Raw genomic sequence first — 13,952 nt, forward strand, 5'->3', positions numbered from 1 at the left:
TCAAAGGAACACGTACATCAAAGCTGTAGCATAATATGGGATCTTTGATTACAAGCAATATATAACACCTATGCAAACATATATACTTTGTGAGCTTCTTAAAAATGAACATACATTCATACTGAGTACACCAAAATTCTCTAAGGTTCTTCAGATTTAAAACTGACAGCGTGATGTGATGCACAGAACATTTTGTTCACAGAAATCTGCTTTGATAGCAAATACTTAGGAAATTTATGGAATCAATGGGAATACAAATAGATAAGCAGTGAATGTAACAAAAAGAGTATAAAAACTGATTTTAAAGTTTTAGTGAAACTGGCTGTGGGCAGGCCTGGAATCCTTTCAGAATGGTCCTGCTGCACAGCCTATAAGCAACAGAAAAAGTTCATGCTCTATAGCTGTAGCTAGATTGGGTGATACTTTAATTACTGGATTCTATGTTTGTAAAAACTGTCAATATTAAGATAGGAGTTATTTTGACTTTCACAAACTACTGTTTTCTAAGTGTCTCAGCTTGCTAAATTTCATGAGATTTATGAGTCCTATTTTGACAAGAGAGAAAGTACTGTGTGAAAGAACAGTATTTTTATCTCTATTATCTGGTGCCTCTGAAAGAGCCTTTATCTGCCATTCACAGCATATGAAGATTTATCTTCAAATCACAGTTCTACTTTTACAAAGATAAAAGATGTGTTTCTATAAAAGCAGGCCTCGTAGAGTTCTGCACTAATTGTGTCTGTTTATGATACAGTATTTTATCCCTACCTGCCCACAGCTCATCCTGGACCTTTATAGCCAAATCAGTCTCTCTTATGTTTCTGGCAATGAAAACAGACACATGATAGGTATGACCTCTGATAGATGAGCCTCTCAAGCCCTTGGGAATGGAAGACCCTTTCAGTCGCTTCAGTCCCTTCTCACAAAAACTTACTAAATCAGCCAGGTCTGGTGATAGAATTGCAAGAAATGGAGAGAAACCAGCTGAGTCAAATTCAGTCAGGTTTCTGTACTATTTGAAAGGAAGAATTTTTTTATTTGCACACTAAATATATATGGTCCAAACACATCCCCTCTGGGATTCTCCTCTTTCTGCTGAAGTCCACATATTCTCTCTATGCACGTGCTTTAATCTTCTGCAGGACAGAAAAAGAAGCAGCCCTGTCAGTCTAAGGCAAAAATTTCTCAACTGCTTCGATTCTCTCTGTTTTTTCTTCCTTCAGTAAGAGGAAAATAGATGTTCCTGACAGAAAATCAACATCTATTTCAATTTTCACCTGTCATTTTCCTTTAAAATATCTACTTTCTAAATTTTATTATCTAGCTCTATGTGAATTCTGGAAATACTTATGTTTTGTTTCACTTGTATTTTGAAAATATTGGCAGCAGTTGATGCTCCTGCAAGTCTCAGAAGGAGAAATAATTTGAGAAAAGCTTGTAACAGGAGTAAACATCTCTAGGAAGATGCATAGGAATGCTCAATGTATTTATCTCTGTAATGTTTTACATTTCAGCTTCTTCTTTACCCCTCTCTGAATTCCATCTTGTTAAGCCAAGTCCATCAGCACACCCTCTCCAAAGGGACAGTGTGACAACTGCTGCACAATCATTAGAGATGTTATGTTTCTCCCTGGTGAAGCATCCATCTGAAATGTCATGGATCTAATGAAAAACACCAGAATAAAGGAAAATGCTTCTTTGCAAAAAGGGTTAGGGCAAGTGTAGAGGATTACCAGATGCCACTGTTTTCTTCAGAGCTCTGTTAAGATCTCTGCATAAACTATAGCTGATTTGTTGACAGAAACTATCTGAAAATTTGGCTTCCAAACTTTCAAATAGGGAACACAAATGTTTGCTCACAGCACTGGTCACTATGTTTATTTGGAAAAGCTGTATAGGAATTTTAGGAATATTTTTATTATAAGCTTGGGTCATTAATGAAGTCACCTATCATTTGCCTTATATGCAAATATTGCATCTCACTTGCTTTTTTTCTTTTTTCCCCTATTCTTTGCACCAAGATTGATCAAGCTCACTGTATTTTTCATGCAGTGAATGTTTAAATGTCATCTAGAGTGTTTTATGTTCCATCTTTGGGACTGCTTTTTCTAAGCAAAAGGTTTGTGTGTGCCATGATTTCATGCAGTTTAATAGAGAATAAGACAGAAATATATACATATTTTGAGCTGGTTTGAGAGCCCTAATTTGTGCCTGAGATAGGCTTGAGATGAAAATTTAAAATAAAAAAAAAACATCTACCAAATAGGTATAATAGTCTTATGTTTTTGTGAGTGTGCTTCTATGCAAAACCTACCATGAAAGAGGACATATCTGTACTCAATGCTGATCTGAAGTTGAAAGGAAAAGGAAAATATTGATAACTGCAGTTTGACAGTAGGACAGCCCATTATAGCATGTTTACACACTTCATAGTATTTTTGATTTACACTGTATCACAGGTAGCCTGAAAGCCAGCAACTGTACCCTTGAAACATAATTATTTTATAGTAAAAGAATAGAATAATGTTCTCCTATACTTATGATTTCACTATACTGAAATGCTCCTGTCTGTGGTGGCCTATAATGCTGGTCTTTAGAACTGTGAGATTTAGCATCCTAAAGAGTTGCAATGGTCTTTTTTTTCTTTTTTTTTTTTTTAATCCAAAATTGATTAAAAGTGAACAAGAAGTTCACTCATGTTTTGTGTTCTGCTTCTGTATGAGTGCAAATCTGTGTGTTCCCAGTACAATAGCACCTGCCTGCTCATGCTCAGGCTGCCATCACAGAGGATCAGCAATGTTCACTGCATTGTCTGTAGAGAACAGAGCAGCTGGAATCCCCTAAGATCCTGACCTGCGGGCCTGAATCAAAGTCTGGTCCACTTGGTTTCACACTTTAAGGGCTGGCTCTTTTCCTCTGAACCTAGGCTGCTACATTAAAGAGGAGGCAGAGAATAGATGGAACTAAAGTGGGTAAAATTTCACTTGCCTCCTGCTGTGATAGTTTATTGCCACTCCATGCCCTGCCTCTTGCCAGAAGGATCTGAATGATGTCTGTCAGCAAAGATGCCTCCTTTTCTCCTGGCATTTGATATCAGTCCCTAATCTCATCAAATCACTAACTCCTGGGTTTCCCAGATGAGTCTTGGGCTGCAAAAAACCCAAAAAGATTCTGTAAAATTGCTTCAATTTATTACACCAGCAAAGCTGAATGCACTAGTGATTTTGGATATGTTCATAGTTGTGAAATAATTTTTAAGTGAAAAGTTCTAGCAAAGCAAAAAAGGACTTGCTAGAAAACATTGTTTCAAAAGATAACAACAAACCCAAGAAATGGAAACTTCTCCTATGCCATGAGTGTCCTGTTCCAGCTGCTGCAAGAGCTTTTCCAGAGACCCTGAGCACCGAGCTCAGTGTTGTATCTGCTCCTGTCTTTCAGAAGGTGGAAATGCAGTGAGGTAGCAGAAAGTGCACTAAATCTAGCCTTCCAGAAACTACATTTAAAGCTAACTAGGAGGAAGGAGAGGAGAAATAAGGTTTTGGGAACTCCTTATCCCAAGAGGTTCTCAGAGACCTTATCTTTATTCAGTGTTGACTCTTCTCTCTTAGCTACATCTTCTCAAAACACTCCTCCTCCTCCTTTGCTCTGCTAAGAATTCAGTTTCTGGCTTTATTTCAATATGGCAGAAGATGGATTGAGTTTTATGTTACAGATGCAAAAGCAGAAAATCAGGGACTTCCTTTCAGGGAACTCTGAATTTATATTCACACTCCAACACTTTGAGTGTGAGTCAATTTTGTGCCTTTATAAAAATGAATAAAACATAAGGCCTGAAATCTATACATAATCCTTCATATAAAAGCATTCATGTTTCAATTTATTTAGAATTTATCTAGCTTTTCTTAGTGTATGTCTACTTTGTCCTGACAGCTTTGGGTACAATTCTTCATGTTCATCCACACTGCCTACACATTGGCTTTCATGTGGGTTGAGAGTGGAGGGAGATTTAGCAGGCATAGCAGGGAGCTTACATAGGGCATATCAGCTCTTACCTGTACTTTTTAATGAAAATTCTCCTTCATAAATAAAGTACAGTTTTAATTCATATTTAAGGCTAGAAGTTAGAGGACCAACAAAGTCATTCTGAAAGCCCAAGTCACAAAGATGCTTTCAGTGAAAAATTAAAACTGAGGTAGGGAATTTATGTCTTGTTGGTTCTGCTTATGCAGGGCAGCAGAAAGTAGAACAGCTAAAATAGCAGCAGCTTCCAACTGAAACTGGAACTGTGCCAGCGTGCTGTTATTTTCCATAAGGCATGTTAGAAAATAGATGTATGTTTAATATGCTTGTGTTCAAAGATTTTTTTTAAAATGTAGGTTGACTAAATGAAGGTGCAGTAGTCTTAAATACAGAGTTAGTAGGAAGTGTGATTTTTATTGCATTTTGTCAACTACCTCATAATATGAAAAAGAGCATGAGTTGGAGGCGTCTGAGATGTGAGTCCTGGGGGCTGGGGACAGACCTGGCAGAGGAAATTCACCTTCCCCCTTGGGGTGTGAGGCTTTAAAACATTGTGCCAAAAAGTCATTCATCTGGCTGGTTGCTTCAGCAGTTGAAATGGAAGCTTCATGTAAGGTCAGGTCACCTGCAGGCTGTTACCTGTAAGCCCAGACTGGATGTGTAATTTGGAAACATTAGCTCAGGCTGTCCTCAGCTTCATATGCAGTTTCTCCATTTCTCTGCAGAAGTGGGAAATCATATACATATCTTATACATTCCTACACATCTTGAGTTTGTACTCAAGACAGAGTAAAGTCTGCCTGGTAGTGTCCCTTACTCCTGGGGGTTGGTTTGTAGGAGAAGTGTTCTGTGTAGAGCTGTGATGGGGCCACAGCTCAGGGAAGAAGCCGCTGGGACTGGAGCAGCTTTTCCTCACAGTTTAATCCTTGCTTCTCCTCTGTCTTCAGTAAAGCCGCATCTCCACATCTCTCTCCACTTCCTGTGGGCTTCTAGACATTCATATCTATACTTCACAGTTCTAGACTTTCCAAATCTCAGCAGACTGAAGCATTGTCCTCCTTGAACCTCCTTGGCATATTCCCAGTCTTCCAGCCTTCCTGGAAACAGTCATGTAGTTCACTGCTTACAGTCTTGAAGCAATACTTGATGTCATGGACACCAGATGAAGCCAACATACCCCTGCCCACACTTCCACTGGAATTCTAGCTTACAGCTCATTTCATCAGCAACTTAACAAAAATCAGGAAGGCTTTCTCATAGCTTATGTGCAAAATACGCAACTCTGAAAATGCAAAAAACAAAAAATGAAAAAAAAATTTTAGACATTTTCCTGTAATTTCATTTGAATTTAGGTTATTATTCTTGCATCGTCCCTTTCACTAGATGCAGATTTCATCTGAGTTACTGAACCTTCCTTCCTTCTGCACTGTTTTTCATTCTCTTCTGATTGATCTTGCAGTTGAAGAGCACCTTAGTGACAAAAAAGAACCTGACAGCCCCCATTTTGTGTGCTGTAGTGTTAGGGCAGGTGCAGCCATCATATCCTGCAGGGGAGCACAGCAGTGTTTGCAGGGTTTGCTCTCATACTGTTTATCTTTGGCTCATGGATTTATTTAAGACATTTAACCTACAGAGTCTTCTAAAATTCTCTGAAGTAAGGCTTGAATGCCTACAAGTTTCTCTAAATTTGATTAGTTCCATAAATACTAAAAGTTAAATTTTAAAAGAATGTGTTTTCTGGGAAATTTTCACAGCTGGAAACCACAACTATGCAAGAGGATCATTTGGGATTATCTCTTGCTCTCCTCCAGTAAGGTATAGTCAGATTTCCAGTACTCAGAGACCCACCTAAATATGGCTGTGTATGTTACTGCTATTTCCCTCTCTCCTTAACACAAAACTCCAAAAATTAAACAAGAGGATAGTCTAATAAATCAGTTTCCAGAAGGATTTCTAGTTAGTAAGACTAAATAAAGCCCAAAAATAGGGTGGAATGCACCACCACACCCTGCTTGTGCTATTTCAAACAGTGAGAGTTTTCTGGGGTAAAGCATAAATAAAATTACAATTTCAGTTAATAATTTATGCATCTTTAATTACAAGAAACACATGAAAAGGAATATTACTTTACTGAGTCTGTTTAATGAAGAATCAATGCAAAAACATTAATGAACTGAATTTATTGCATTTTCATATGTTAGATTCATCAGGTAAGTACTGGAAATAATTTTTATTTGAAAAATTTTTGTGATTTTTGTGTTATCTGTTCAAAAATTTACAATTTTGGTGATTGTTTACTTGTAACAGTTTTAAAATGAGAATATACAGTGTACAAACTCTGATAAAATGTCTTTTCTTTCTCTTTTTCAGACCTTTATAGTATTGAATAAAGGGAAGGCAATCTTCCGATTCAGTGCCACCTCTGCCCTGTACATTTTAACACCCTTCAACCCTCTTAGAAAAATAGCTATTAAAATTTTGGTACATTCATATCCTTTTTTTAGTGGTTGCTGAAAATGAAATGAAGAAAACAGGTAATGATTTCATAATGAATTAAGGTACAGGGTCCTTCTGGGGCTATCCTCAAGATCAGCTCCCCAGTCTGCTGCAGCAGTGTGCCTGAAGCCTGGCCCATGCACGCTGGTTCTCACATTCCCAAACCCTCCCAGCTGCACCATAAGCCTCTGCCAAATTTAATACATTGCCAGAAAGCACAGGCAGCATTTCTGCAGGCCGTTTGCAAAGCATCTGTACATGCAGCTGGTGGACAGACTGGGGGACCATGACTGATGGGATGGTGCACAAGGTAAAGTTTTAGACTGATATGGGGGATAGCTGCCTGATGGTCCTAACAGGATGATGGGAATTTCTAGTGGCTGATGTCTTGGTGCAGTTGGTTTTTTTGCAGAACCTCAGGACTGAGAAATGTAGTTATCAAATGAAAATTTCAGTGTGACAGTAAGACTTTGAACATTGAACAAGCAGTGAAAGGCAGCAGCCTTATTAGTAGAGACTGCTGACAGAATTTTCCAATACTTTGGAAAAGGTAAGAAACAAGGCTGATGGTTGCTGGCTCAGAACACCTTTTACTCTGAACTCCTGGGAAGTTAAAGCAGTGTGAGAGAAGGAGAGGGTGTCAGGCTGGAGTTAGGGAGCATTTGGGGACAGTAGCTAAGGGAGCTGACAGAGCCCTGCAGACACAGTGGTGGTGATGGTGAGAAAACACAGCCAAATTCTGTCAGATTGCAGCCTCCAATGAATGCTCATCCCTTCACATGACACTGGTTTGCAATACCTCCCAACATTGCATCTGGCTGAGTTGTGGGCAATGCTTTTCACTGCCATATTGGTTGCTGAGTTTGGTCATGGTTTTAAGTTTCTGCTAATTGTCTTCAAAGAGTATCCAGCTGGTCTTGCTGACAGTAAGAACAAAAGAAATTCCAATAGACAATATGTAATTTCAGTATTTTTCCTTCCATCTATGAACTGATCATGTAATTTAACTCTATCATAGGAAAAGGTTTTCTTTCAGTATATGGACTGATTTCTTCTTACTATTGCAGGAGCTATTCTTATCTTAGATATAGGCATAGGATTGGTTTTATTTAATCTAAAACATAAGAATAGATGTGCAGGTTCACTGATTTTCTATTTTTTAAATATTATTCATTATAGTACAAACACTGCAAATATTAAAGTGTTTTAACTAAGAAACATTAAATAAGTTCCTTTTAACAGTTCAAATCCCAGCTGCTTATACAGGATTAGCTACCTACAAAAAAAAGATGAGGGGTAAAATTTATTATTATTTTTAATAATCTTCTGATTTTTATAGAAAAAGTCTATTTCCTCCACATTTTGTGGCAGGTGTTTGGCATTTTGGCCTTTGTAACAGAAATGTGCCTTTAACTTTCAGTGTAATTAAAGATAAGTGCTGAGCACAATTAAACTAGCACATTGGTTAGAAAACCTTCATCTGTCTGTCCTCCAAATTCTCTGAACCTCTGTACAAGGTGCTCTGATCACATGTGCCCAGACATGTGAGCAGATGTTGCTGCCCTGCAGAGAAACAGAGTGTGTCTCTTTCCAGTGCTCCCAGACTTTCCCTGCAATTATTCTCACTGCCAGTACTGAATGCAGAAACTGGTAACAGCATGAGTTTCTCTTTGCTGACTCATCTCCTGGTAGTCTGCTTTTTTTTTTTTCCCCTCTTCTCTTTTGCCTGCCTGACTAGACTTAAGGCAGAACATGGAACTGAGGAGGCAGCACAAGAGTGATGGGAGATGGCCAGGCTTTGGCAATTAATAGGAAAGAATGAAAAGGTGAGAATAAGTAGAGTGTTGAGCAGCCAAAAAAAGGGAGGTGGCAGTGGTTGGAGCTGCAGAGTGTTAGAGAGTTCTGTTAGAAAGAATTGGGGAGGTGCTCTAGAGAAAATGGGTAAGTGCTCCTGTGCAAGGCTCTGGAAGCCTAAATTACAGTATTCCTCAGTGTGGCCTGACTGCCAGACAGTATCTGTGAAACCAGTTGGCAATATTTGGTTTTTTCCCAATTGTTTCATCTTCCACCAATCCACACAGTCGATGAGAGACTTCAGCTGCTCCTGTAATTGATCATCTTGAGGCTGTGTGGTGCCTCTGCATGCCTGCATGGGAAAAAGGCAGTACAGTTCCATGAAGAAGTCATCATAGATCAGATTTTTTTGTCTATGAGTATAGTTGAATTGTTATAGAACAAAAAATAGTAAATTAAGGGAATATTCAGCTTGTAAATCAATCACTCAAAATGTGGGATAGGACAGGAGAGATGCACAGACATTGAATGTGTCAGTTACGTTTGAGATTGCCATAAGAGAAATGGTCGGTCTGTATGTCTAAGTATTTTAGCCCTTAATGATCATCTGCCCCCTTTCAGAGTGAACAGCACTTTGGTGACTTTTGGCTCCCAGACATGGCAGGTTTTGTAAAGAGTGAGCAACGTGCAAGGACCTACCTGTGGCCCTTGTTATGAGTGGTGCCATGGTACTGAGCTGTAAGCACACAGCACACTGCACAGGGGTAAAACCTCAGCTCTCCTAAGAGCACATTGCACTTCTAACTCTTTCATGAGATGACTGAAACTGCAGCCATGCATCTCCAACTTGGACTCAAAATGGATTCTCTATATTTAAAGGAATTTCCTAATTAAATTAAAACAGGCTCTTTAGACCTGTCTATGGATTGTGATGACAAACACTGTAATACATTCTAATAATTTATTCTAAGATTTTTACTCTACAGAGTTTGTATGGAGACATGATCTTCAAAACTAGTTAAGTCAATTACTGAAGTATACCAAAATGTCCACTGCTGGATCAGCCAAAGGGCATGCACCTTTCTGTGAGAATCAGGCAGCTAATTCCTTCCCTTTGATCTGAGTGTTTATTGAAAAGTTATGCTAAAGTTTGAATTTTCAGCTGCTCTAAGCAAAGATCTTAATGATTGCAGCAATTTTCTGAGAAGTTTAGATCGTGGTGCTATTTTTCTTTTTTCATTTTGTTTTTCTTTATGGTATAAAAATATACCCAAAACAATCAAATGCTATCTATTTGATTTTAAAAAAAATTAAATCCTGGGCTCTCAGATACAAGTTTAGCTGTGAAGAGCTTTCTTTAGTTTAAACTTTTCTTTTCCAGATATGGTGATGCAAGGAGTTTTAAGGAATAAATAATTTAGAGAGATGACTAGAGGAAAAATAAGTTAACCATTTGGTCTAAATGTGTAGCAGCGCTTATTTTTTGCTGCCCCCATGTGGCCATTTTGAGCCAGGTTTTTGTCTAGTTTGGTTACTTCAGTATTTCCAAATGTTTGAATTGAGGTTATTGCCACAAAAAGGGAAGAACTGCACTGTCTGAAAAGGCAGTGATCTGGTGGACAAAGAACATTGCATTGAATATGCCCCAGTATATTATTCCACCTCCCTAGAACCAGCCCCTCTGAGCTGTTAGTCTGGATTTCATAGTCCCAGAGTGCCTAAATGTTTCTTGCTGGTATATCAAGTAAAAATTAATTTCATTCTAATCTTCACCAGTTTTCTATGCTTTTCAAGCAATTCATGCAACTGTTGAAGCATTTTCAAATTATAGCATTAGTAGAAACAGATACACTGATTTTGCTGGGTTTTGAGAGAGACAAAAAGTAGTACTAGAAAACTATTCACTGAGCTCTCTATGGATTTCTGTTCACTGATTGAAGCATTAAGCTGGTGTTAGGAAAACGTTGAATGCACTCACTTCAGCAACTAAAAACTTTATTCTATGTTTTATTTCTGTGGTTTCAACAGACTGGGTGTGCTGGGTAGTGACTCAGCTCAGCTCTGACTCTGGGTAAATAGAGGAAAATTTTTTTCCCCTTGCATATGCCAGCTCTTTAGTACCAAGACTGTAGAAGTGAAGGACTAACACTTATTCAGTCATGCCAAGTACTTAAGGCAAACTGTGTATTCCTGCAAGTTATTTTGGTTTTGGCAGTTGCTCAACTCATGTTATCTCTCAGGGTGTGAGAGCCATCTCCTTTCAGGACCAGCTGAAAACAAAATATCAAGACACCAGCAAAGCAACATCAGTGTCAACAAATCGAGACCAATATTAAAGTCTAATGTACTAAAGTGAAAAATACGAGGTTAAGCAAAGTGTATGTCAGTGTTTACCAAAGCCTAAAAGTTTTGTGTAAGTGGCAGTATTTTACTGTACCTAAGGCATGACTGATGTGATATTGTGTGAATAGCTACTGTGTTTTCCTTAACTGTTCCTACATTATTCAGCATGCTTATCATGTGCACTATTTTGACCAACTGCGTATTTATGACCATGAGTAACCCTCCAGACTGGACAAAGAATGTAGAGTAAGTTGCAAATTATTTCAATATATATCTTTGTCTGTTCCTCTAGGAGTTACCATGCCAGTAACGGCAGTGCACGATGTGCTAGCAGGAGCTATCATGAGGCACTATGACTATTTCCTCTCTGAACGATGCAGAAATGTTGAATAATTATTTGAATCTCATTCTAATAGAACAATTGGGTAGAAAAACCATGAAAATAGTTTACAGATAGCATTCTACTGAGATTCCACTAGTTTTCTCCACGGTTTAGCCCTACCCATTGTTTTTACCCTACCTTACACCATTGCATTAGTAGAAGAACCATGGGCACTTCAATGTTCATGTCAGTTAAGAGCAGCATACAAGCAAAAGTATTACTGAAGTGAGAATGAGAATTCAGTGCACGCTTGCATCCTTCCCTCTTTAGAGCCAAGACCAGGTGTTTTACATGTTGGTGACTCAGTATCCAGTAACTTATGCTCACAGCTTTCTCACTCAACAGTAAAGGACCTAGTAGTGCATACTTTTAAACTGAATGTCACCTATGAATTTTAATCTGTTATTTATTTGATGAATTTATTTATTTTTATTTATATACAAGATTACTGTATTTTTTTATCTGGCTGTGAAATAAAAAACTCATTTGATCATCACATTTCTCTCATAATATTGCTGTAAAATATTGCTACTGATTTTGATTAAGTTTTCCTGTATTTTTCAGGTATACTTTCACTGGCATTTACACATTTGAGTCACTAATAAAAATCATTGCAAGGGGCTTTTGCTTAGAAGATTTTACTTTTCTTCGAGATCCGTGGAACTGGCTTGATTTCACTGTCATTACCTTTGCGTAAGTTCTTGTTTTTTGCTTTTTCTTGGAAAGAGAAGGGCAAAAAGGGCATGAAATTAGTATCGATACATACCAATTTTGTTAAATGGAAATTCTTTTATGGACTTACTTTTGTCTAAAACAATTTTCACTTTCAAAAATGCGTATTTTGATGTAAACATAAATACTGCAGAAGCCATTAGTACAGCTAGTATTAGAGAGGCTAATTTCATGTCCTGCTTTTTTTTTTTTCTGAGCAGAAAAGGAGCTTCCCTTTGACTTCATTCTCCAAACTTACCAATCTAGTCTAGATAAATTTTAGGCGTTCAAAGTAAAATCAGTGTGATACATTTCAGAGACATTTAATTTAGCTGAAGGCTCTGAAAGTATATTGATGCAAGGCAAACTGCAGTGAAAGGTAAACCTCTGACTGTTGCTGTTTAAGTTTTTGCTAAAAACGCCAAAGCGGTCTTGATGAAAGACCCAAGTAAGTAGCATAAACTTTGCCTAAATTCTGAATAACTGTGATTTAATCCTACAGGTATGTAACAGAATTTGTAAACCTAGGCAATGTTTCAGCTCTTCGAACTTTCAGAGTATTGAGAGCTTTGAAAACTATTTCTGTAATTCCAGGTAAGAAGTAACTGGTGTAAGGTGTTAGGCCCCTTTTACCTCCCAACTGTTCCTTTTTATCCTGTCATTGTGTTTGTGTGTGAACTCCCCTATTACAGATATGTGACAGAGTTTGTGGACCTGGGCAATGTCTCAGCGTTGAGAACATTCAGAGTTCTCCGAGCTTTGAAAACAATATCAGTCATTCCAGGTGAGAGCGAGGTTAAACACTGAGGCTGACTTTAATTCAATGAAACAGAATTCATATTTTTTAAATATAAATCTTATTTCTTTCCACAAAAAAAAGCAGGAATCAGAAGATATCAGGATTTACTGAAATCTCTGATTCATTGCTTTTGAAAATGAGCATTTTCCTTTTGAAATCAGCCTTTGAGTTTAACAGATTCTTGCATGAGACATTGCAGTACACAGTGTGTGTGGTTTGCATCGTATGACGTCAAGCTTTCTTCTCCACATTCAATGAGTATTAGTAACCCTAAAGTTTTCTTACCCATGTGTATCCTACCTACATGACGTTATGTGGTATTTTTCGTGAATATCTGTGTCTGAAAAATAAAACTGTTTGAAATGTTGACTTACAAAGAAGATGAAGGAATAAGATAATAAAGAATAGCATGGGTGTTGCATGGGGGATTTATTATCTTAAAAATCTACAATTTTCCAAACCATTTCCAGTTTTATAGCATTAAATTTGAATCCTTTTTATTGTTGAACAGGCTTTTTACTACTGTCTTCTAAAAGTAGCATGTTATAAAACTGATAGTAGTAAAGGTTTGGAGCAAGATGTATTGACAAATGAAAAGAAAGATGTTTACCTGAGATCAGTGTACAGCATGAATAAAAAATAATTGCTTGTTTTATCATTGAAACAAGTTGTTTTGAAATATATGCAACTCATTCCATTCACAGTTTCAAGTGGACATAAATTTCAGCTGTTTATTCATTTTCACAAGAGAAAAAGCTCTTCACAAAAATGTTGTTTCACAGACATTACAATCATGTATTTGAGCTTCTGCATGAAATCTATAACTTTTCTGGGAGACATTGTAAATTTTGTGCTTTGAAAAAGTTTCCAACATCAGAATAAAAACTCCTTTCCATTTGCAGGCCTGAAGACTATTGTAGGAGCCCTGATTCAGTCTGTGAAGAAGCTCTCAGATGTCATGATCCTGACTGTGTTTTGTCTGAGTGTATTTGCACTGATAGGGCTGCAGCTGTTCATGGGCAACCTGAGGAATAAATGCCTGCAGTGGCCTCCAGAAAATTTTACCTTGGAAACAAATATTACTTCCCAGCTAAACAGCACCATAGGTGAAAATGGTACATTGCTTAATTCAACAGTGACTCCATTTGACTGGAAGGGGTACATTGAAGATGAAAGTAAGTATTGTCTGCAGAATTCTCACTGAAGTGGTTTGTGGCTGACCCAGTTCTTAGAAGGAAGGAGGGGAAGGGACAATACATTTTGTTAAGACAGAGTCAGAGAAATATTTTCTCTCTCATATGTCTGCTCTAAAGGCCTGCATGGAAGAGGGAGCAAGGAACATGGTCTTGCTGCTTGGAATAGCTCTTTTTGTCAACTCCATCTGCCAAATTCTCATCTCCCCTGAGA

General features: G+C 37.8%; 1 protein-coding gene across 5 annotated transcripts in view; it reads left to right on the top strand.

The window, feature by feature from the left end:
* The window catches only part of LOC129122357 (sodium channel protein type 1 subunit alpha), an 89,875-nt gene that overhangs the window by 26,794 nt on the left and 49,129 nt on the right, over positions 1–13,952 (top strand). For 3 of the 5 annotated variants that reach the window (XM_077181453.1, XM_077181451.1, XM_077181454.1), the window contains 5 exons: positions 6,391–6,508; positions 10,809–10,899; positions 11,600–11,728; positions 12,249–12,340; positions 13,448–13,720. In XM_077181453.1, the coding sequence (XP_077037568.1) occupies positions 6,391–6,508; positions 10,809–10,899; positions 11,600–11,728; positions 12,249–12,340; positions 13,448–13,720 (703 nt within the window). Of the gene's footprint in view, positions 1–6,390; positions 6,509–10,808; positions 10,900–11,599; positions 11,729–12,248; positions 12,341–12,438; positions 12,531–13,447; positions 13,721–13,952 lie in introns of all 5 variants that reach the window. The other 2 variants (XM_077181452.1, XM_077181456.1) reach the window with 1 other exon arrangement.

Source organism: Agelaius phoeniceus, chromosome 7, assembly GCF_051311805.1.
Source record: "Agelaius phoeniceus isolate bAgePho1 chromosome 7, bAgePho1.hap1, whole genome shotgun sequence".
Classification (NCBI taxonomy): domain Eukaryota; kingdom Metazoa; phylum Chordata; class Aves; order Passeriformes; family Icteridae; genus Agelaius; species Agelaius phoeniceus.